The sequence below is a fragment of the Amaranthus tricolor genome, chromosome 7 (assembly GCF_026212465.1).
Source record: "Amaranthus tricolor cultivar Red isolate AtriRed21 chromosome 7, ASM2621246v1, whole genome shotgun sequence".
Lineage (NCBI taxonomy): Eukaryota > Viridiplantae > Streptophyta > Magnoliopsida > Caryophyllales > Amaranthaceae > Amaranthus > Amaranthus tricolor.
This window is the reverse complement of record NC_080053.1, coordinates 27,224,059-27,248,870: the sequence shown is the minus strand read 5'-3', so window position 1 is coordinate 27,248,870 and position 24,812 is coordinate 27,224,059. Positions and strand designations below refer to the sequence as shown.

Sequence of the window (24,812 nt, the reverse complement as noted above, 5' to 3'; positions counted from 1 at the left end):
TGATTATATGCCCCTGGTCTAAAGTTGAGATTTTATAAAAATTGGTAATGGGCATAAAATCTAAATGATTAATTAATTAATTGATGTAAAAGATAAATAATAATTGTAATGTCAATAAAGAATTGGTGATCCGGAAGATTTGAAAGACGAAAAAATACAAAATTTGCTATATCTCTCTTTTTATATAAACCCTGCTATTCATATTAAATATCGCATTTTTTTAGCATTATACTCTAATTAATTTAAATTTGTATTTTATTTCAATTTATAAAGTAAAAAAATCAAGTGATTTTATTTGATTTCTCTCAATATAAATTTTATTAATATCAATTTATTATAATTTTTTAAAAGAGCACAACAGGAGATATTTAGGACTCCAATAGTACATCGATAAGTGTACAAAACATGTAATTCATATAATAACCTTTTACATGAAAATAAAATTTTTTAACCCTAAAAAGTTTGATATCCTGGGCGATAGCCTGCTTGCAGCCATGCAAAAACACATTACTTACCACATACCATATAATTAGACACCTTTAGACTCATTCAGAAGTAACATAAATTTCAGGCAAAAGTGAGTACTTGTGGATGACAAAAACCGTTTAGAAGGATACATGAATTCCAAGAAGTGCCATGAATTGTGAAACGAATTCAGGATGGCCTGGCCAAGCAGCTCCTGTCACCAAGTTCCCATCAGTGAAGCAACGATTTATCGGCTCAGGCTCCAGCCAAGTTGCCCCTGCTAATACCACGTTCAGCTTTACCGCAGGGTATGCAGTACACTTTTTCCCCTGGACAACACACACCAGGATATTAGATTCTTGAATGGCCAATGAAGTCTGCGAAACAGCTGATCAACTGCACAACTTGATGTCAAATGAATACGCCGTGTAGCATTGCCCCATAACTAGAGGGCGGGTCGTTATTGGATTATATTAAATGGGTCATTAGTGGGTTGATAGCATCAGCATCCCCGTATCCCACACAAGTCAGGGTCCTGAGGGAGAAGGATAGCGGGCAAATCATACCCGTACCCCCTCCAAAGAGTGGGCAATTAAGTGTGTTTTCCTTGGCTATGAGGTGAATCAGAAAGGGTATAGATGCTTTGATCCTGTACACAACAGGATGTACACTACTATGGATTGCAATTTCTTTAAGCAAACTTACTATTATACCCAGCCTGGTCCTCAAGGGGAGATGCCTAGTGATGACCTAAGCTGGCTCATTTACCCAGTTGTGATTGATTCCGCGGACCCAAAAAAGAAAATAGGTGAGACTAAAGATGTTGTTTCTGATGTCATAGTACTCCTCTTTAGCCCACTCTTGTCCTACCTGATGAGCATCCTAAAACACAAAAGGTAACTTCTAAAGTTCCCCAAGTTAAATCTGATAACCATGATGATGTTGTCAATGCCAATATACCAGACAAATATGAGTTGCCTCCCATAAGCATAATGGGAATTCCTCCAAGGAGATATGATCCTGAATTCGAAGCACAAAGGTCGAGATATCCAGTAAATATAGTGAACAATGAGAATCTTTAACAAAAAGTTGTTGCATTCAACACCTCTCTCTATTCCAGCATTGTGCCGAGTAGTGTTGAGAAGCTCTTCGGGGTCCAAATTGGAAAAAGGCAATGGAAGAAGAGATTTCTGCTCTTGACAAGAATAAAACCTGAGTGTGAGTTACCATAAGAAGACAGTTGGATGCAAATGGGTGTACACCATCAAATATTTGGCTGATTGCACAGTTGAGCGGTATAAAGCTAGATTGGTGGCATAAGGATATACCCAGACTTATGGGGTGGATTATTCTGAAACCTCCTCTCCGGTGGCTAAAATCGACACAATTCGAGTTCTATCCTCCATTGCGGCAAACAAAGATTGGCCACTATACCAGTTTGACGTAAAGAACGCCTTCTTACATGGGAAAATCGAAGAAGAGGTGTACATGAAGGCACCTCCAGGTTTCTCAGGCGACTATAATGAAGGGAAGGTTGCAAGCTAAAGAAGGCTCTTTATGGTTTGAAACAATCTCCAAGATCATGGTTCGGGAAATTCACTACAGCAATGACTAAATTTGGCTACAAACAAAGCAATTTTGATCACACTTTATTTCTCAAAAGACAGAGTGATCGTATTACCTGTCTGATAATTTACGTGGATGATATGATTATTACTGGGGATGATAAGGAAGAGATACGTATTCTTAAGGAAGAATTGTCTCATGAATTTGAAATGAAGGACTTGGGACAGCTCAAGTATTTTCTTGGCATTGAGGTATTAAGATCGAAAGGAGGTATTTTCATTAGCCAAAGAAAGTACGTTCTTGACTTGCTAGCAGAAACAGACATGGTGTACTGTAAGCCTGCAGAGACACCTAGTGTTGCAAACTATGGCCTCCATATGATCGAAGGAGAAAATGGCCGACAGAGGACAATATCAAAGGTTGGTTGGCAAACTGATATATCTCTCACACACACGCCCAGACATTGCATATGCAGTTGGAGTAGTGAGCAAGTTTATGCATCGACCACAGATACAACATCTAACAGCAGTTATGAGGATTTTGAGGTATCTGAAGGGCACAAGTACAGGGGCATTCTCTTCAGGAAAAATAATCACTTGGATCTTCTTACCTACACAGATGCAGATTGGGCGGGAGATAGAGATGACAAGAGATCTACTTCAGGTTATTTCACATTGGTTGGAGGAAACCTGGTCACATGGAAAAGTAAGAAACAAAAGGTAGTAGCCTTATCGAGTGCAGAGGCAGAATTTCAAGGTATTGCCAAAGGAATAACAAAGGTTATGTGGCTAAGGAAGCTCTTGAGCGAATTACACTTCCCATAAAAGAAGGCATGCAAATTGTACTGTGATAATAAAGCCTATCAGCATATCTGAGAAACCGGTTCAACATGATCGAACCAAGCATGTAGTGATGTAGAGATTGATAGACATTTTATAAAGGAGAAGCTCGAGAAACAGATTATAAGTCTTCCTTTTGTTAGATCGAAAGATCAACTAGCTGACATCCTTACAAAGGCAATTACTTCAGAAGCATTCAAGCAAACATTATGCAAGTTAGGTATCGGTGACCCGAAGACCTATCTTGAGGGGAGTGTTGAGAAGAGGAACTATTTTAGGAATATTAACTTTTTCCTTTTTACTTACAATAGTCTTATTGCCTTAATTAGTGTCTATAATCCTGTATATATAGCACTTACGTTTGCATCTGACATTTAATACACACTAGTATTCTTAACCCTAAAATCTCAACGTTATTCCGTTTATCATTACCAATTGGAGATGTGGTATTCGGTCGTAATAAATATTGTGACCAAAAGAACTTTTTTATGATCAATGTTTCATCACTATTCATGAAAAATTATTTAGTACCAACAACCAAACGGACTGTTAGTGTTCGATGAAAGTAAATAGTCAAGTCAGAGCATACATTTTAGGCAATAAATCTAATTTTCAAAATGATATAAAACCAATAGAGACAGATAAGTCACAAAATTTACCTTAAGAACACCAGCTGCAGACAAAATTTGTTGGCCGTGGCATATCGATGCAACTGGTTTTCCAGCTTGCATGAAACCTTTAACTATAGAGAGAACATTCTCATCTAAAGCAAGGTACTCTGGTGCCCTACCTCCAGGAATCACAAGACCATCATAACTTGAGGCATCTATACCATCAAAGCCAGCGGTCAATGTAAAATCATGCCCAGGCTTTTCACTGTACGTCTGGTCACCTTCAAAATCATGCACAGCAGTAGCACAAGTGTCCCCTTTCTGTTTCTTAGGACAGACCGCATCAACATGGCACCCTAGAGCTTGAAGGGTTTGAAATGGGACCATAACCTCGTAGTCTTCCATGAAATCCTGTCCCAACAGAAAAAAGTAATTTGAGCATATAATCAATGACTAATGGTTATGCATACATTTTTTAGTGAAGAGAGCCCACAAGGGCAAATGCTGTAGACAGTAGTCGATCCAACATCATGGTACTGCCCTACATAACTTGACCAACTAAGCTAGTTGGCATCCACAATGGGAATGCATACATGACAAAACATTAACATGAAACAAATAAACAAAGGGGGCATTTTTTAGTAGGACCCGAGAAAAAAAAAACATATTCAGATTGCAAAAGCAAAACCTGATAGATTCAGCCTTGCACGCTTTAATACCCTTCCCAATTTTCCTTCCCTCTCCCATAGCCATCTCCCTTCCCGATGTCATTACTAATAAAGCAAAAAAACTGCTAAGATATCGTGACTCTTTTCTTGAGTAAGTAAACCAATGCCAAGTGTTCAATTTGACATTAAACCTGACTAAGTAAGAGCACATGACTTACCCCACAAAGGAACAAGATCCTTTTATCTGACCCACTTATGAGCCCTCCTAAAGCTTTCACAAACAGTTGAATAAACTCAGGATGTCCAAGATACGTAGCACCTGTTATCAGATTTCCATCAACTACACAAGCTCCCAGATCCACAGGTTCAACCCAATGACCACCGGCTGCAATGACCAAAGGCTTCACACCAGGAAAAGCTGTACATTTACGACCTTTGATGCAGTCGGCAGCAGCAAGGATCAACTGCCCATGGCATATAGATGCAATGGGCTTTCCAGATGAAGAAAACTGGCGTACCACATGCAGAACAGCTCCATTCATTGCCAGATATTCAGGAGCTCTACCTCCTGGAAGGATCAAACCATCATATATGCTTGCATCAATCTCATCAAAGGTCGCATTTAGGGTGAAGTTGTGCCCTCGTGTTTCTATGTAAGTCTGCAAACAAGACAGAACTCATGTAAAGCAAAAACAAATTGAAAATTCCTTTCGTGAAATAACCTAAAACCCACAAACTGCAAGCTTCTAGCTTAAGAATAGATCTATATACACAAACATCACCCCAATACTTACAAGAATTTCTTGTCTAGACAGGACGGGGACTGGAAAATTAGATGTACATAGTCTTACTCTAGTGGCAAAATTGAGGCTATTCATTGGATCATCAATGCAACAATACCTGACTACATCTGCCAGATGGAAAAAAATGATGAATTATTATAAGAAAGAATGCGTCAAAATCCTCCCTGTGTAAAAAAAAACGCCAGAGCAAAGCAAGATGACCTAGCAACTACATCAAAGACTCATCCCTCAAAGGACATGTTCTTTTTATAATATAACCAAAAAAAGGTCTACTCAGTCTCATAGATAATAAACAGTTAAAAATAACCAAGTTTAGTGAGGGTCATCTGGTCATATGAATATCACAATTAGAAAAAGAAAAAAAATCTAGACAAGATTAGAAAAAAGAGAGGTATAAATAATTTAACTAGTCAAAGGAGTTCAATAGTTTGTATTATGACTTATGGAGGTTAGGATAAAGTTTAGCTAAAAAAGGGTCTTGGATAAAGCTTTAGCATAAAACAAATTCTAGGTGCCATTTCTAGCTTAGTTTTGTCCTCTTGGACTTCGGCACATGTGTTGTTGAGAGAGTTAGCTTGGGATACTGAGACATAGTGGACAAGTGCGTCCAAAAAAGCTTAATTCAACTTTGGTGAACGAGCATGGGAAGTTGTTGAGCATGGAAGATTTTGCACATCAAGAAGTCAAAGTTGCTCTGACATAGGGTACTTGAATGAGCGCGACACCTATGATTGTGGAGACATTAGCTTCTGCGAACAAGCAAGGGTTTCCCTGTCAAAGGGTGCTCAAATGAGCACACCTATGATTGTGGAGAAAGTAGCTTCTGCAAGCTAGCTACTTGAATGAACAAGGGATCCAGTTGCTCTGACAAAGGATGCTCCAAACCTATGATGAGGGGTATGCAAAATCAGACCGGAACCGGTTGAGATCGGACCTAAACCGAACTGAACCAGTTGCATCCGATCCGGGCTCGAGTCTTACTAATACATAATTCGGGTTTCTGATCCAGTCCGGTCTAAGCTCTAGGTTAGACCGGATACATATAAATATAATTTTAAGAAAAACAATATTTTTATGAATTTTATGTATATACTTACCCAAAGGACATTATATTTCTTAATTCTTATCTCTAACACTAAAAAAATTTAACCTAAATTATTAATTTTATAATATTATAATTATTAGTTTGCTAAAATATTTTAAAATCTTTCATTTTTTAATTTATTCGTAGGTATCGAAAACTACATTCAGTCTAAACCCAGACCTGACCGAATAGAACCAGTCTGATCTTCAGTCTTAACATATTCAAAAATTCATTTCGATCCCGTTCGACTAATGCACACCCTACCTATGATGGTAGAGACAGTAGCTTGCTACTTGAACGACCAAGGGGTGCGCTCGAACAAGTTCTTCTATTTTGATGTTACATTTCTAATGTTATTCTATGCTTATGTAATTTATGCCTCCACTACATAAGGAGACATATGTTCAGCCTTAGACATCTCATTCTAACCTTAAGACCATACATCAAGCATCTAAATTTCTCTCTCGCCTTCTTTAATTGTAATTCTCAGGAGTTTATAGTTCTAAGATTTCATCTTATTACCGATCAAAGAAAATCACCATAAAGAAAGGACGTAAAAAAATTCTTCATTACTTTATTACGAAGAGTCTTAAAAAGAAGGGATATGATCTTTCTTTTTTATATCCTTCCTCCTTTTCATGAATTATATACTAAGACGCATATAAGAAAAATTCAACGTTAATTTGAATGAGATAAAATGTTTGAACTTGAAAGTGGTTAGTCATAATGATACAAATGGGACAAAACTAAAAACAGATGCATAGGTTGATAAATTTGTTCTATGTTTGTACACATAAGGCCCACAAGAGCGAAGAATTAATCGCATACAATTTCGATAAGGTTTCATCCTAAAACCAATTAGTAATAAGAGTAGTCTGTCAAGCATATATGTTAATAAAATCACATCTGGGTTATTTACCAACACTTCCCCCACGTCATTATTTTCAAACTTGCAAGTTGCTTTTACGAAAGATTGGATTTTTTGGTTTCTAGTTGATCAGAAATCATCGATTTTGATACTGTAACAATTTTTTTATTGCGCTTGTACACGACAAGGCCCACAAAAGAGGGAGTTAACTACACACAATCTCTATGAAGTTCAATCCTAAAACCAATTGGTAATAGAAGGAATAGCCCATCAAACTTATTTGTTCGTTAGTCTCTATGTGAGTTATTTTCCAATATACAAAGATTAATCGAAAAAGTGTTTGGTCAAAATATTTTTTAATAAAAAATGGGACTGAGTCTAGTACTCATATTAATCCACACATCTCTTCCAGGAATCAATTCTATTTCACATAAGGTGAACCTCATAAATCATTGTGTCCTTGTTTATTGCATTGTTTTACTTTTTTTAAAATTTCTAGATATTTTCTTTCTAGTTTCAATATCCAATTAGTAATAAGAGTAGTTTGTTAAGCATATATGTTAATAGGATCACATCTGGGTTATTTACCAACACTTCCCCCACGTCAATATTTTCAAACTTGCAAGTTGTTTTTACGAAAGATTGGATTTTTTTGTTTCCAGTTGATTAGAAAACATCGTTTTTGATACCGTAACAAATTTGTTATTGCACTTGTACATGACAAGGCCCAGAGGGAGTTAACTGCACACAAGAGGGAGTTAACTGCACACAATCTCTATGAAGTTCAATCCTAAAACCAATTCGTAATAGAAGGAATAGTCCATCAAACTTATTTGTTCGTCGGTCTCTATGTAAGTTATTTTCCAATATACAAAGATTAATTGAAAAAGTGTTTGGTCAAAATAATTTGTAATAAACAAAATGGAACTGAGTCTAGTACTTATACTAATCCACACATCTCTTCTTGGAATCAATTGTATTTCACATAAGGTGAACCTCGTAAATCATTGCGTCCTTATTTATAGCATTGTTTTGATTTTTTAAAATTTCTAGATATTTTCTTGCTAGTTTCAATATCCATCACGATCCTCATACCACCGATTTTAGGTCTTGTTTATGTATCTTAAAGTTGTTCTTGTTTAGACAACCAAGTTTACTTCAATTATGCTACCATAACTGTAACAATCTCGACGGGACAAGTATTAGAATTCAATTTAATCACTAAAAGCAGCAAGATAAGTGACACTCAAACCTGATAAGAACCAAGTAGATGAATAGCAGTGCGACAAACATCCCCAGCTTTTTTATCGGGGCAAACAGCATCAACTGCAACACCATAAGCTATGAGTGCCTGAAATGGTACCATCACCTACACCGCCATTTTCAACAAAAATGGTCAATACTTGAACTATAATTTCTACGATAGAGAGTATAAATAATACAAATTAAGGTCAACGCAAACAGCAAAGGACTAATCAATGGATGACAGTAAAGAGAAAACCTCATAGTCTTCTACGTAATCACCGCATAGCATAAGAACCCTTTTCTGAGCTACAGAATCCGCCATTTTTGTTGAATTTTTTTCTTGTCGTTCAAGGAGTAACCAGGAAAGCGTGAGTGCTCTTGGTACTGTGGGAAATTATATGGAGTAAATTATTTATGTGAGATAGAAGTTTTTTTTTTATTAAGATTACAAATTGAAATAAAAAGAAAAATTGTTAGAAAAATACCTAGAACAACATTACTTTCGTAGAAAACTACTTAGAATATTTTTTTGTCAAAAAATACGTAGAAATTTTTTTTTTTTTGTCAAAAAATACCTAGTAACGGAATCCTTAAACTTTCATTAGATTTTGAGATTTTATATATAAAAAATTATAATTAAAAAACTAGAATATAATCGCGTGAGTTTTCATAAAAGAGTAGTCACCTTCCCCAAATCAATTAGAGGAAACCCAAAACTTGGTTCAACACAAAACATGAGTGTGTGTAAAATATTAATCAAAGGTTATTATGATAAAAAGACAGTCAAAGGAAATTAATTCTGCCAGAATCTGAGAAGATTTCGTGTTAATAAGTAGTTATCTGGAAACAATTATCTGGCAGGGTTATTGAAGGATTCTACATACAGGCTTAGAAGGTTAGTGCATGAGAAGCTCACGTGCATGTGAGGAGACATGTCCTTCATTAAAGCATCACTTTTATGAAATAGGACACGTGTTCAAAGGAGATATTAGAAACGCCATAAAGGACAAATAAAGTATTCGATTGTGATTAAGGGATTGACACGTCTAAAAAGGAGAGTGGCGCATGCAAAGAATGTCTTTAGGGGTCGAAAAAGAAATGTTTGTTCCACAATCATCAGCTATAAATACTCACCAAAGCGCCATAAATGAGGTAACTAATTTCTTAGAGAGAAAGAAAAGAAAAAAAGAATCCAAAGTGATTAAATACAAACGATCTTAACTGAATATCAGAATTTCACATTGATTTCAGAGCAACGGAACAAAGATTTACAAAGGATTTAATCGACATTTGTCGTGATAATTTATTACAAAAAGACTTCACGTCTAAACAATCCCTAAGCAGTTATCCACCTGGTTGCCACTGTGCACCTCGAAAGACCTGTTAGGCAATCCATATATTGATCTGTACTAACTTGGGCGTCGGAGTAGGCCCCCGGAAAAGAATTTCGGGCCTTTCTAACCCCTTTGTTGTGTTTTGTAGGAATCATCAGCATCTCCATCCAAAAATCTTACTGCATAACTGGCAAGGAATTAAATTAAGACCTCCACCAGCAAATATCATATGATTAACAACTAATCAAGAGATTGAAATCTTAATTAATTGTTCTTTAAAATCAGACAGGAACAATGAGTCAGGGTTTCATAGTCTTCCTCATTCATCAAACATAGCAATTTGGGACCCCATTGTTGACTCTCAGGTCGAAAATTCATTTGCTAGTCGAAATCTTCCTCATTTTGTGGTGTTCATCTACTGTTCGAAATCTTTCACATTTTATGGTGTTCGTTTTCGGTCAAATATTCAATTGCAGGTCCAAAACTCAAAAGTTTGAAACAAATTCAAACTTACCTGAGGAAAGAAGATTAATGGAATAATAGGAAGAAGGAGTTCTAGCAGCTTTGGAAGATTGAGAATACTGAGTTTGAGCAAGTTGCATTTCGAAAACCCTAACTCATGTTTCTATTTCCTCTAAGAGGGTGTTTGGCACAAAGGAATGAGATTTGTGAGACTTTAAGATGAGACTTTTAAGATAAAAAAGTCTTATCTCTTGTTTGTTATGTTAAGGACTTAATTGATAAGAATCAAAGTCTTAACTCAAATACCACCCTCCCCCAATATATTTTTCTTGGGGACTTTCACAACTTTTAGTGTCATTCTCCATTTTCATTTTCTTTAAACAAATAAAGACTTGAGATTTTTTTTACCCCAAAGTCCCATTCCCTCCTTAAAATCCCATCTGCCAAACACGCCCTAATTGATTTGGGGAAAGGTACCCCTATATGAAAACTCACGTGATGTTTAAGGAAGCTTCTAATGATACTTTTTAAAAAAAAAAATCTGAAAATCTAATCGAACTTCAAAGATTTTGTTAGAGCTTGACCAAAAAAAAATTTGAAGCTATTTTTTGACCAAAAAAAATATTCAAGGTAGTTTTTCACAAAAGTGATATTTTCTAGGTAGTTTTCAACAATTTTTTCAAATAAAAAATAATTTAATAAATTTAAAAATGTTAAATGATAAACAACACATTAATTTAGTGGTTGAGATCGAAGCTTTAACTTTGATCGTTTAATAATGGTTTGATTAATAATAACTCTCAATTCGATGTTTAAAAGAGATTTGACGATATAAAATTAATCTGATTTTGTAAATGCATTTAAGTTGATCTGACGTCAAAATGAATTTTAAATCATGTAAAACTAAAACCAATGTGGACACTAAACACTTGATCCAATTTTAAACCGACTCGAAACACATGATTTGAAGTCAAGACGATGACTCGAATACATATTTCCACCCTTTTTAAAATTTTCAAAAATTTCATCTACAACTGTCTAATTATAAGATAATTAAATTACATCAAAATATTTCTTTTAAAATTTTAGGCTCTTTAATTTTCTTTTTCCGTTCGATTTCTCTTGCTATTATTTAATTTTCATTTCTCGTTAGAACAAATTTATATTTTGTCTATCATATATATACTCCTAAAAACTAAAAATGACCACGTTAATGAAAAAAAATTGTCCACCATCTAAAATTCGGAATGTGGCCGAGATTTGGAGAATTATGAAATACTCCTACTAGAATTTTCTGCCATCCACGTGAATCAGTGAATGGCAGATTATGTGCCGAGATGTGCGATAGCTCCATATGTGATGGCCTAATCCTTTTCCAAGTGCTAAATAAAATCAATTATAAGAGATTTTATAGAGATTTTTGTATAATCAAATCAATTAAAGTTCAATGAAATTATATTTCAATATTTTATAATGGTGCCTACAAAATTAGTACTTTGAAAATAACCCACAACACCTTAATTTTTTATATTTCCACACATTTATACTATATTTTATATTTTATTGTTGCCTACATAATTTTATTTGTCTTCATTTAACATTATTTTTATTTAAACAAAAAGACAAAAAACATTTTTTCATAATTTTCTTTATCACAATTTTCTATTTAACGTTTATCCTGTATTAAAATATTGGCAAATAAAGGTAAATTCAGAACACTAATGTAAGGTGAGTCGGACACTCATTTATGCATGTATACTATAACAAACTAATTGTTTTGACACATGTGAAGAGTCAATTTATACTCTGATATAGAGCCGACTCTATAACAAGAGCAGCATGAGCAATGGCTCAGGGCCTCGTTCTTTTGAGGGGGCTAATTTTTTAATGGGAAAAGTGTCAAAAAGTACCTAATATTTTTTTTCAAAAAGTACATCATTAAAAAAATTTTGTCAAAAAATTCCTAACAAAATTTTTTCTTTTCTAGAGAGTACCTATTAACGTTTTTCTTTAGTTGACCATCAAGTATAACGGTTGACTGATAAAAATAAAAAAATTTTCTTTCTCATCTTCAATTTTTCACTATCTTCTTCCTATACTTTTTACTCGAAATCGAAATTAAATTGGAAAAAAAATTGAAGATGAGGCTGAAGAATTTTTGATTTTGACTAATTAACCGTTATATTTGACGGTCAATTGAAGGAAAACGTTACTTAATACTGTTTGGAAAAGAAAAAATTTATTAGGTATTTTTAGGCAAAATTTTTTTATTAGGTATTTTTTGGAATTTTTTTTATTAGGTACTTTTTAACAATTTTCCTTTTTAATATATAACTTTTTTATATACGAAAAAAGAGCTATGATATTTTTACATAGATGAAAAGGTAATAATAAAATAAATGGCAATGATTTTCCATAATTAATGGTCATTCGTAACCTTGTTAATGATTAATTATTTGTTTATGGGTTATTGATTGGTGAATATAATGATATTTTTTCATCGATAATCATTGTGTTTAAGTAACTAAGTTACGATACTTTTGATTTATTGTATTTTCTAGGTTAATAGGTTAATTGAGTACTATATTAGGGTATTGTCTAATTGATAAAATTAGTAGTTTATTAATTATCAATAGGAAAAAAGACATAACGTTTGTATTTTAAGAATTTATTATTTTATTTTCGCTTAGGAACTCAAAATTATTCAGAACAATCCTATTCTAATAAATCTATGTTTCACTTGTTTCTGCTATAATATGATCGTTTTGTGATTTATGTGGATATTGCCTTAAAATTTGTGTCATTCTCACTCATGTAAAGTTTGGAGTTGAAACATGAGACTTAACCCCATACATAGTTTTGAGTTGATTTGGCCTAAGAAAAAGAAGAGAAGAAAAAAGCATGAAAAATGACTTGATCCGACCAAGTTGGTATATGGACCTTTGATCCGGTTCATTACTCTAAAAATGAAAGAATTGCATGTTTAGGTACAATGCATTGAGTCAGGTTAATTTAATAATTGTGTGTAAGTGAATATCTTCACAATCTAATTTAATTTATATATATATTTCGAATCAAGTCAAACTATAATCAATTTCGGTTAATCGGGTCACTTTTAAACAAATTTTAGCATATTGTCCGAATGGGTCAAGTTGGAGCGGGGCACAGCATTCAGCTTTCAGCATCTCTTCTTCCGTTTGGTGTTCAGAACAAACTCAGTTACATTTCAAGCAGTTTATTATCTAATCTTGGAACACTAAAAACTATCCAAAAAATGGAGGTAGCAAATTCTCGCAGCAACAATTCTTCATCCCTCAAACGCCGACGAGAAGAGGATGACGACTTCCAAAACTCCATTGATAATGGTATCGATTTCTCCCTACTTGAAGCCCTAGAAAAGTCTCAGTCAATCGTCGAAACCCTCGACCTCAAAACCCTAAAAAAACTCGTCCTTTCTTTCGAGCGGCGTCTTCGCGACAACATCGAAGCTCGTCTCAAGTACTCTGATCAACCTGAAAAGTTCGCCGATTCTGAGGTTGAACTCCATGAAGAGCTTCAAAAACTCAAAGTTCTTGCTGGAGGTCCCGAACTTTACCCCGAGTTGGTAAACTTAAACACGATTCCTTCAATTCTTGGATTATTAAGCCATGATAATACTGATATTGCTATCGACGTTGTTTCTCTCCTTCATGATTTAACTGAGGAGGATATTTTAGAGGATAATGATGAACCTGCCAAGGTATTAGTTGATAGTTTGATTGAAAACAGTGGTCTGGAATTACTAGTGACGAATTTGTTGAGGTTAAATGAGAATGATCCTGATGAAGGGGGTGCTATTCATACTACTTTAGCTACGCTGGAGAATTTGATAGAGGTTAAGCCTGCAGTGGCGGAGATTGTTTGTGAGAAGACGAAATTGTTAAGGTGGTTGTTAGGGAAGATTAAGGTGAAAGAATTTGATGGAAATAAAGAGTATGCGTCCGAGATCCTGGCGATTTTGTTACAGAATAGTACTGCGAATCAGAAACGATTGGGGCAGATGAATGGTGTGGATGTTATGTTGCAGGCGGTGGCAATGTATAAGTCTAAGGATCCCAAGAGTCCCGAGGAGGAGGAGATGGTAGAGAATTTGTTTGATTGTTTGTGTTGTTTGTTAATGCCTTTAGAGAATAAGGAGAGATTTGTGAAGGCTGAAGGGGTTGAATTGATGATCATTATAATGAAACAGAAAAAATTGGCATATGGGTCTGCTATTAGGGCACTTGATTTTGCCATGACTAAGTATCCTCCAGCTTGTGAGCGTTTTGTGGATGTTTTGGGGTTGAAAACTGCTTTTGCTGCTTTCATGGGTAAGGCAAGTTCCGTTCTCCATTTGTTTCCTTTTTAATTTAGTCACATTTATCTACATTATAGATTACAAGTTTGCTTATTGTTGCTCACTGGCTTATTTGTCGAATGTGCTTTGACATAGATGATAGTCATTGCTGCAATGCTACGTGATAAGATGATTTTTTTGTTACTCAAGACTCAGGGAGTAGTTTTTGAGTCTTGAGTATGTGAACAATCAATTAGTAAATGTTTTTTTTTTTTTTTTTTTTTTTTTTTTTTTTTTTTTTTTTTTGCACTAAGCTTCCCGAGGACATAGTTTTGGGGAAGGGTCCAAAATGAAACTTAGAATCTAAGAAACAAACTAGCTATCTAACTTTTAGAATCTGGGAACTATTTGATGCAAAATGAATTATTCTTTGGCGGACTTTTATGTTTGCATTGATGGAACTAATGTATGATGAAGAAATTCAATTGTGCTTGATTTTTTTGTCTTTCTATATGTGTCCAAATGTTGTGCTTGATTTAATCATCAGTTGTGAATTACTCTAATGGACATTTACTCAAAACTTGAGATTTTAAATCGACATGTTTGGGCTCTGCATTGTCTAAATGGATCTGCAACTCATGCCAATCTCATTATTTTGCTTTTCAAGTGTGATTGTTGATCTCATCTACTAAAAGAGATCAAATACTAGTGATCTTGTTACTGTATGGAACTCATTACTCATGTTTGGAAGACCCTGAGTAACTGTAAGTTAGAATCATAGTGTAAGGAGTGACATTCAGTTTAACCACAACCCTTTTTTTACCAGATTCTTCTTTCTCCATCTCATGGAACTCTTTCCGTCCTCTCATTGCTGGTGATACTTGTTCATTGCAATGATGCTTTTGTGCAATATAAAGTTGATAATAGAGCACGTATTTTGATAATGATTGTAAATGTTTGAATTATTGATTTTGAAAAGGACATCTCTAGCTTGTGGAGGTCTCACCTGGTTTTTTTGTTATGGTTTAGGATGGTGGAGATTAGATGGTTTGTCCTTTGCCAACAAAGTCTATAATTTCGGTACTTGTGGTTGATGATGAACCAACCCTTTGTATAGTAAACTTTGATTGTTCATTGGGATGAAGGGTTTACATATAGCTTTGTGTTTGTGTGAGGACAAGAGTGGTGGAGATGCAGAGTAGTGTAATGGACCAACTCTTTATATAGTGAACAATTATTAATCTCGGTGAGAGGAGCCATGATAAAACTGTAACTTCTGACAAAACTCCTATGAAAAGGTTAAACCACGAAAACTTCGAGCTTCCATAGTGCTTGTAGCCGTTGGCCACTCTTTAATGGCTAGGATGATCTCATCCACTTACTTTTATTTCCCAAATTAACTTATAGTTATCTTTGGCTGGGACTTTGAATACCTCACGCAAAATGATGGGCATGCTCCTCTTCAAACTTGTATACCAAAATGTTATCAAAGTAAATAACAACAAAGGTTCCTATGAAGGGTTCAAAGTTTGGTTCATGAGTCATAGGAAGGAACTAGGGGCATTGGACAGCCTAAAAGACATGACCAAGCGCTTGTAAAATCCTTAGTCTTAAATGTTCTTTTAATACTCATCACTCTCTAACACTATATTTGAATAATAATTTTGGAGAGAAAAGAAAGGATGGAAGGGAAAGGGGGAAGGGAAATGAAGGTAAGAGAAAAAGAAGGAAAATAACTCTTATTTTTATAGAGGAAAGGAAGAGAAAGGAAAGGAAAGGAAATAAGAGTTTTCTCTCAAAATCTTTTCAATTTTGAAGAGATTGAGACCTGAATAAAATTATTCATTTAACCTCTCAAAATCCCTTTCCTCTCATTTTGTTATCCAAACAAGGGATCCTTCATCTCTCCAAATCTCCCCCTTTCTTTCCCTTCATTGAAACTTGTTGATAAAGTCACACCACAACAATGATCAATTAGAGATAGGCATTAGTGTTGTGTAGGAGATAGAAGGATTGTTAGCAAGCTTTGTGTTGGCAACACACTATATTGAATACCCAAAGGCCCCTTAGAACACAAGTGATGTGCTGCTTCAATAAACAAAGTAACCTTTTCTTAATTATAATCCAAGAATAAAGAATAAGACAAGGATAAACAAACTTCAGTTTTTCTCTAATATTTCTACTAATTTTGCAAATTATGACCAAGTTACATATTTATAGAATTGAAAGCTAAACAAAGGCAAGTACTAAGCCTAATCATACGTAAGTTGACTAGGAGTTAAGTTATTAGAGGTGACTCCCTTGTACGTGCAACACAATGGTAGTTTTATAACTTCTTTCGCATTTGCAACCAACTTTAGAAGGGAGCTCTAAAACATCAATATGGAACTTCCTTTGTGGTGAGAAATGGTTCAGAAATTGTAGCCTCCCTCTAGTTGCACATTAAGGATGATTTTTTTAAGCTTTTATTCACTCGTGTTGTCATGCATGAAAACACTTCCTTTGTGTAACCTCTTGATAAACTACCTTTTACCAACTTTACGTGTAATTTCTCTTGCAACCCCCTGTGTTCATGTATGATCCTTAATTATAACCTATGTTAGTTGGACTCGGGTATTGATGTCGGATACTGGTACGTGTCTAAGTGTTGGATACGTGTAAATATTCAATTTTACGCCTAAAATGAAGTGTCCAAGTGCTGAACCAATGTCCGAGCGTCAAGGATCGAACAAGTGTACATGAATCAAAATGAAAAATCCGAGTAACAAATTATAACTAATAACTACTTTATCAGATTAATAAGATGATTAATAAATTAGATTAACACATGGACATTGAGATGTAGAAAGACTTGTAGCTTGTTGTAAAACTTCATAGAATGTTGATTTAACCAAACTTTTTGAGTTGATTGTACTTGCAAACTTGTAATGGGTTGGTGGGTAAGCATTTGCCAACATTTTCTCTTCGTCAAAAGCATGTTTCTTCTATGCTATTTTATGAATGCTTAGGAATTTTTATCAAAAAAATATATAAATATAATGCTCTAGAATTCAAGCTATTTGAATTATTTAAGGGTGAAGTTGAGTTTTTATTTTTAAGAAGAATGTAGGCCATGATCATCTTGTTCTTTTGCTCTCCAGATACCAATTAGCAAGAAGAACAAGAAAGAACGATACAAGGAAGAGCTAGAGGAGCGGATAATATCACTTATTTCATCGTTATTTGGTAAGAAGACTTGTAAATTGCTTTTATGTTGAGCTGCCTTGCTTTATGTCAAATTGTCAGTCACAAGTTTGTTTTCAAAAATCTATTTACTTTATATGTCAAGGATTGTAAGTTTTTTTTGCCTTTTTCAGGGTTGCCTCATCCCTATCCTTGTATGTTGTTCTTTAATTAATAATAAATTGTTCCTAAATATAATGATATGGGCATAAGCTGCACAACCAAATCAATCCTAAAGGCTAAAAGCTACCCACCTGATTAGAAGGTATCAACTAGAGAACAACAACCAGCTATTTCAAAAAAATGCTCACCAACTTGAAAGATTAACTACATCCAAGCTCTTGTGGAAGTAGGATTAGCCAGAGATCAGATTTGAAGTCATCACGTTAACTAAAGGATAAGAGACTTTCTTAAGATGCTGTTTAGATTTGTTTACACTGCATGCTATATTATGAAGGATGGAGCTGTTAGTTAGTATTTAGTCCCACATGGTGAGCTTATAGCTATATAGAACCTTTTGTGCAATTTAGATTTTGGTTAAACTTCAGATTTCTGAGAAGTTGTTTGCCATCATGATTAATGCTTCTTTATTTTTCACTTTATTCCGTTATTTAAACTTATTTTAGTTTACTTGTAGTTGTAAATTAATTTGGTTTTCCTAATTTGGTAAGTATTTGTTTGCCTTTATTTCTCTTATTTACATTATATCCCCTTGGAACTTGATCTATTAATTTGAAAAAGGCCTAAATGGTGTCTTATGCAGGGGAAAGTTGACTGGAGTCAATATATAATCTGTAATTTTCTTCTACCTTTCTCGTGTTTTGCATAAATAGAGTAATTATCTTGTCTGCTGCCTTTTTTCAGCGGGGATCTTGAGGGGATCTAGAAGAGAAAGATTGTTGAGCAAATTTGTGGAAAATGAGTGCGAGAAGATAGACAGGCTTATAGAACTTTACGTAAGGTAACTATCTTGCAAAAGATATGATTGCTATATGTTCTACTGTCAACTTTAATGCATTTAGTCCATGGAAAAAAATCGCGGTCGCGGATGCGTTTGCGGAAACGGTAGCGGTGTTGCAGAAAACGGTTATAACGGAGAAATAACGCAAATTGCGGCCAATGCGGTGTGATTTTTGGGAAAAAAAAAATCATATAAGGGGTTTTGAACTTATAATTGCATTTTTGTTGTTGAACTACTATTATTATGCAATAATATGGAACTAGCTATTATAAATGCAATTTTTAAGATTCTTTTAGTGTATAATTAATTAACTTAGTTATTAGTTAATTATTTTGTTTATCAACTATAATTATGAGTAACTATAATTTAAGTAATCGTAATAATTAAAGTTAATGGGTATTAATAAAATTTTAACGGAAAGATAAATAACGTTGTAACAGTGAAATATCGTTATAACGGTAAAATAACGGGCGTTACACGTTATATAATGGTTAACGCGGCATTTTGATCGTGAATTTTCGTGCACCGTTATATAACAGGATTTAACGTCGCGACAACTTTCAAACAAGTTATATAACAGGCGTTGCGTAACGTAACGGGGGAGTTTTTATTCCATGATTTAGTCACCTTACAATTTCTTTTTGAAATATCTCTTTTACAGATATTCTGATAGAGTTAAAGCCGAGACTGAACGCCTGAGCGAACTGGAACTTGATCTTGAGGTTAAAACACCCTGGACTTATCTTAGTAATTCTATCCGATTCAAATTTTAATATTGCAAGTGCTTGAAATGTTGCAGATGGATGAGGAGGAAAGGTACAACAGGAAGCTAGATTCTGGTCTTTACACTCTTCAGGTAGGATATCTATTTCTAGTTTACCAGCACTGCTTTGTTAGAAAATGCTTTCAACATGCAATGAGAATGGGTAACATTTAATAGGTATTTGAATTCCTTGGGGGTTATTCTTAGTGGAGATGGTTTGCCATTTTCATGCCTCAGTATCATGATGTCTCAGGTTCACTCCTGATGTGCTGTCTTCTTGATGGGTGAGTAACAGTGAAGTTGCTTTTTCCAAGTCTGAATCTGTTACTCCCTCCTATTCACTCTTAGTCCCATATCTTTTTTTTTTTTTTTTTTTTTTTTTTTTTTTTTTTTTTTTTTTTGCCTAAATCCACCTTTAATATCCCATCACTATATTGGGTTTGTTTTTTCTCACATATTACCCTTGGATGTATCATTTCCTTATGCTTGGGTAAGTTTTTTTTTTCTTTTTTTTTTTTTTCCCAAATCACCCTAAACGTCTCAAATATTTGTCCAAATTGAAATGAGAATAATCGGGTGATTATGAGGGAGTATTTAAATTTTTTTTTTCTGGCTACAAGACTTTTGTGTCTTACCTTGCTAAGATGGAGCATCTACACTATTCTAGGATCTTTGATACGTATGTGTATGACTTCTCAATTCTCATGGCTCACATATTTGAAAGATGCTCAAGGAATGTTGAAAATGAGCATGGTGCATAAGTTTTTATCATATTGATTACAGTATATAAATTTTAAAACTTGGGCTTTAGGCATGTATTTGGTGTATTTTTCCTATTTTTATTGCCTTTTTCTCGTGAAACTGATTATTTCTACTTTTATGTATGGAGTCAATTAAGGACGCTCATGAAATGGTTAGGTATCCTCGGCTCGAGATATAGTTATGGTGGGGAACTCACTGATTTTTCTGATAGAAATATCTACACTCAGACAATCAAGTCATACTATGTGTGGAATCCAAATGCAGAATGTTGAAGCAACTAACACCTCTTTTTGCAGTTTCACTCGTATTTTTCTTTTTCCAATTTTCCAAACGCAAATGTTTTAACATTTGGCTAAACGTACCCTACCCATCATTCTCAATTCACCATGGCTGGCATTCAGTATGCCTGTTTTCATACCCTTTCTGAATGAAATTCTATCCCGGCTGTAATTCCTTGTACTCTCCTTTGTGTTGCTTGTTATTTTTGCAACTATTGTGGAAATCACAAGAAAATGCTGATATGGATGGTAAAAAATGTTATTTTGTGTGCACACAAATTTCCCTAGAAATTGAGCTTCTCTATTGAATGCTTACTACCCCCATATTTAAGAAATCTATGTGTAGTAGATCATATAATGTGCTTGCCTTGAAATCCTTGTTAACATAAGATGAAAAGTATTGGAGTTCAAAAAGCATATGTAATATTTGTGTAATATATATTTGACCAACTTTTAAAGCTATGTGGCTTTTCTAAGGTTTTATCTACACGTTAACATTCTAGTGGCATACCTCCCATCGAGGCGGGGTGTTAGGAGGGGGTATGATGCATGCAATGTTATCTTTGTGATAACAAAGATGTTTTTGATTAACTCTTGATTGCTAAAATTTAGGAGTAAAAGCTCTTGCAATAAATAAGTATTCATTGAACAAAATTTTAATGCCAATGTTTTATATGAGCCACAGTATATATGTATTATGTACTTTTCAGTATGTTACCTGGTGTTTTAGGTTGGTATCTAAAATTACCTGTTTACATATTGCTAGCAATCTGATCCGTGCATTATCTGTAAGGTCTTATAGAGTTGGTCGACATCATCAATTATTTGTCTCATATTGAGTTGGAATTGTTTGTGAATGCTTTTAACTTAAATTGTTTTTGTTGCTGATGCTCTTCGCTCTTTCCCTGTTGCTTGCAGCTGATTGCTGTTATTTTAGGGCATCTTTGGACCTCTGAGTAAGTGTTGGTACTTTGTAGTAGTTCTTGTTGCTTTATGGGGGCTCATAATTGAAATTTTATGACCTTTGTTGTTCACTGTTTATTGTTCAATTATTGCAGGAATGCACGGATGAGAGCAAGAATTGAACTTTTACTTAGGCAGCATAAGCTCACAAAGAATGATGTGAAGGATATACTTCAGGTAGAAACGTTATTCTTTTTTTTTTTGTTGACATGAAACATTATTCTATTAGTTGTTCAATTTTGGTTTTAGTTTGGTCAATTCTGTTAGTACTTGGTAAAACTAACTTAGTTCTAAAGCGCTTTCCTTGAATTGTTTTATTACTCTTCAATGCACATATTTACCACTGTGAAAGACAGAACTGGGGCACAATGGAAAAGATGTTGCCAACTCCGAGCTTTTACGAATATAATAACACTATAGTTGTGTTGTGCTCATGCTTGTAATCATATTAATTTTTGTGATACTGAACAAGTAGGCATCTCACAGTTACACAACTTCTTTACACCCTCATGATACTTTATGAAAGTGATAGATTGAAAAAGTTCATCTTATTTAAGTGTTGGAACATATTTTTACTACTCAGGTGAAAGAAATTGGTTTTGAAATCATTTGTGCTATATCATCAATGTGACGATGGTAATGATTGCATGAGCACTAATTTGTTTAATTTGAATTAGCGGTTAAAAATGTTAAAGTCAAGTTACTTATACTCAAATTGGCTTAAAGACACATTAGATCGTTTTATCGGTTTCCTTATAGGTCTCATTAAGGATGCCGGGGGTGTAATATCTGAACATTCTCAACGAAATTTATGTTTGCTTGATGGTTATTCAAAAATTCATTTATGGGCAGTTCTTTGTAATGCAATAATTATTATAGAATTCAGTTTCATGACTTAACTATTTGCTGGGCAAGTGATCTCTCAAGCAGAGGCTCTATGGTCGAGTGATGAATGTGTGGTGTGTGCATTACATATATATGCATAGTCAATCTTTTTTTTTTTTTTTTGTGATTTAAAGATTTCTGATTAGTGGTTTAGCAAATAGCCTTGTCGTCCTGTTTCTGAATCGCGTCGTTGACATTGCTGTTGCTGATATACTCGCTCTTCTAGAATCAGTTTTCATTTGCTCTCTATTTTTTATAGCTATGATAATTGATGTAATCTCTAAACCCATTATCTCGTCGTTAACATCAGGAATATCATGACAACATTGGAGACCTTGACGGACCAGAGGAAAAGGAACGTGCTCAGTCGAAAATACAGAAGTTTTTATCTGCCTTTTGATGATTTTCCCAAGGGATGAAAAAAATGAAACAAAGTCGGAATGAGGGCAAGTACTTGCTGATGCTTCGTCCACTGTTTATAACTTCTATTTTCCGATTTGAACATGTTGGTTCGAGTGTCAATTGATTTAAGCAATACTTTCCCTGGAAAAACAAAATTGTTACTCAATGCTTTTTATTTTTTTCTCGGTGCAATTAAATTATAGGAGTATTAATATTACTATTGTTTTTATCTCTTTGTTTTCACAACTGAAGTACTTGTAAAGTTTCATAAATTTACTAATTTGTTTAGGCTCTAATGTTGCTTAATTTTGATTTCTCAACCTTGTAGGACTAGAGACAAGAGAGAACCTATGACAGTGGTTCTATGCTTGTCCTATGTATATGATGTAAAGGAGAAATGGTGGGGTGCTTCTTTGCAAACCCCATTGCATCTTGATGGGTTATCCAACTCGCTCTTAACAATTTTAAAAGGTGTTTTGACAATTGTTTGTTGGTTGTTGGCTGATGGTTGATTTACTTGGCTTGTTTGATCAACCAGTAATATTAATTTTTTATTGGTGGTTAACTTAATTACATAAGCCAACTATTATTGAAATGTTTGGTAAAATTAATTTTTGAATGTTAGCTCTTTATTATAGAAAAATAGGTCAAAAAGCTAAAAACTTTCAAATTTTTTTCAAATTTAGCTAATAAATAGCAAAAAATAGAATCTCACAAAAAATAAATAAGAACACAAATGGAGCAAATTACCTCTTCGAGCAAAACTTGTACGCGACCGTAGGTCTATAAGAGAGCCTGAATTCAACAATTGATAATGCTTTAATTTATTCAACAAAGACATGTCACTCACAAGAAGTCCAACCCATTATGACAATTAAAAAAGCAAAACAAAACGAACTTGTTGATAATTTGATGATCAAAGTTGACGATAAAAAAGATAAAATAGAATTAATGATGAGGATAATATAAAACCGCTTCACATGTTAAGATCGCCTACTACACACCTACTTATATAATTATATTAAAAACCCTTATTCACATATTATAAACAAATATTTCAAATATCATAAATATTTACTTTGTGTTCCTTAAACACTTACTTTACAAGATAAATATTTACTTTACATAACATAAAACCCTAATTCACATAATAAAAACCCTTTTACATCAATCAGTATGACAAATACTAAAAATATTCGAAAATGAACAAAATAATCATTACTGACAAATGTAGATTGAAAAGTAAACAAACAAATAAAAAAATAAGACAAGAATCGCGGAAGAAAAATTCCGTAGATGAGATTGATGAAGAAAAAGGCTTTAAATGAGAAAATTATATTTGATGAATAGAAGCACGTGTTTTTATTATTTTTTATATTGAACCGGTTGAATGAGATATTAAAGAGAAATTTCTTTCTCAATAATTCGTGTAGTTAGTGTTGGCTTCTTGTATAAGATTGTCTTACCGCGAGACGAACCAATATAAACAACCCACTAGTAAAAAAAGCATTAACGAACAATAAAATTTGAATTGCAAAGGGCAACAATTTGGACTTGGGTTGACCCAATTAAGACCGTTTCATGGTGAGATGATTTCAATTAAGAATTCACAAATTGCTGTGAGTGATGGTCTCTTTGAGAGACCATCTTTAATTAGGTTGGCCTATAAAGGAAAATATAGAGGAAGTTTCTCGGTAGGCATTAAGAATATTGTAAGTAGGCCTTTAGAATATTGTATGTACTTAAGTACTTACTCAGTGGACATTAAGTATATTATAAGTAGGCATTAAGGATATAGTAAATAGGCTAGTAAGCTAAGTTTCTTGATAGGTATTAAAAATATTATAGGTAGGCATTTTAAGTACTTTTTCAGTGGGCATTAAGTATATTGTAAGTATGTATTATGGATAATGTAAGTAGGCATTAAGGATATAGTAAGTGGACATTAAGATTTATTGAGTTGGACTTGAGATCAGGAGACCGTCTCTTAAGAATAAGAGTTAGCCTATTTTAAAACGGTCTAATTGTAAAATCACTTAAACAAGAAGTCTTGTATGAGATCGTCTCACCGTGATACAGGTCCATACAAGCAGCCCAATTAATGCATTTTTTAAAAAGTAACTAATTAAGTAAGTTAAAAGTAGTTTTCTTTCACGAAAGCTTGGCCGAGACCGTCTTAGAATAAGACCAAGCGTGGGCTGGCCCAGTTTAAGGCGCGTGTATGGCACGCATTCTTTTCCCTCCAACTTTCCTTTTTTTATTTTTTAATCAAAATTCAAAATTTTTAATTGATATGACATTACAATTTTTGTATTA

At 34.1% G+C, this 24,812-nt stretch overlaps 2 protein-coding genes across 2 annotated transcripts; one reads left to right on the top strand and one right to left on the bottom strand.

Annotated features, from left to right (window-relative positions):
- Nucleotides 1-315: 315 nt before the first annotated feature.
- Nucleotides 316-8,564, bottom strand: LOC130817341 (protein DJ-1 homolog D). Its single transcript, XM_057682977.1, has 5 exons — nucleotides 8,406-8,564; nucleotides 8,157-8,273; nucleotides 4,368-4,808; nucleotides 3,530-3,892; nucleotides 316-794 (listed from the first exon to the last, which is right to left on the bottom strand). The coding sequence occupies exons 1-5, from the start codon at nucleotides 8,469-8,471 to the stop codon at nucleotides 606-608; spliced, it is 1,176 nt and encodes a 391-aa protein (XP_057538960.1). The 5' UTR covers nucleotides 8,472-8,564; the 3' UTR covers nucleotides 316-605.
- A 4,500-nt stretch (nucleotides 8,565-13,064) lies between these two features.
- LOC130817340 (uncharacterized) lies at nucleotides 13,065-23,230 on the top strand. Its single transcript, XM_057682976.1, has 8 exons — nucleotides 13,065-14,299; nucleotides 17,401-17,485; nucleotides 18,347-18,443; nucleotides 19,105-19,165; nucleotides 19,243-19,299; nucleotides 21,165-21,202; nucleotides 21,305-21,386; nucleotides 22,405-23,230. The coding sequence occupies exons 1-8, from the start codon at nucleotides 13,088-13,090 to the stop codon at nucleotides 22,492-22,494; spliced, it is 1,722 nt and encodes a 573-aa protein (XP_057538959.1). The 5' UTR covers nucleotides 13,065-13,087; the 3' UTR covers nucleotides 22,495-23,230.
- Nucleotides 23,231-24,812: the final 1,582 nt, after the last annotated feature.

Bases quoted from the DNA above. Each gene is read 5' to 3' on its own strand.
- LOC130817341 (XM_057682977.1), bottom strand. From the start codon at position 8,471: ATGGCGGATTCTGTAGCTCAGAAAAGGGTTCTTATGCTATGCGGTGAT. The intron at 8,274-8,405 runs GTTTTCTCTTTA...ATGGCGGTGTAG, and splicing joins ATTACGTAGAAGACTATGAG to GTGATGGTACCATTTCAGGC. The intron at 4,809-8,156 runs GTTTGAGTGTCA...TCTTGTTTGCAG, and splicing joins ATCTACTTGGTTCTTATCAG to ACTTACATAGAAACACGAGG.
- LOC130817340 (XM_057682976.1), top strand. From the start codon at position 13,088: ATGGGTCAAGTTGGAGCGGGGCACAGCATTCAGCTTTCAGCATCTCTT. The intron at 21,203-21,304 runs GTAAGTGTTGGT...CAATTATTGCAG, and splicing joins GGGCATCTTTGGACCTCTGA to GAATGCACGGATGAGAGCAA. The intron at 21,387-22,404 runs GTAGAAACGTTA...CGTTAACATCAG, and splicing joins ATGTGAAGGATATACTTCAG to GAATATCATGACAACATTGG.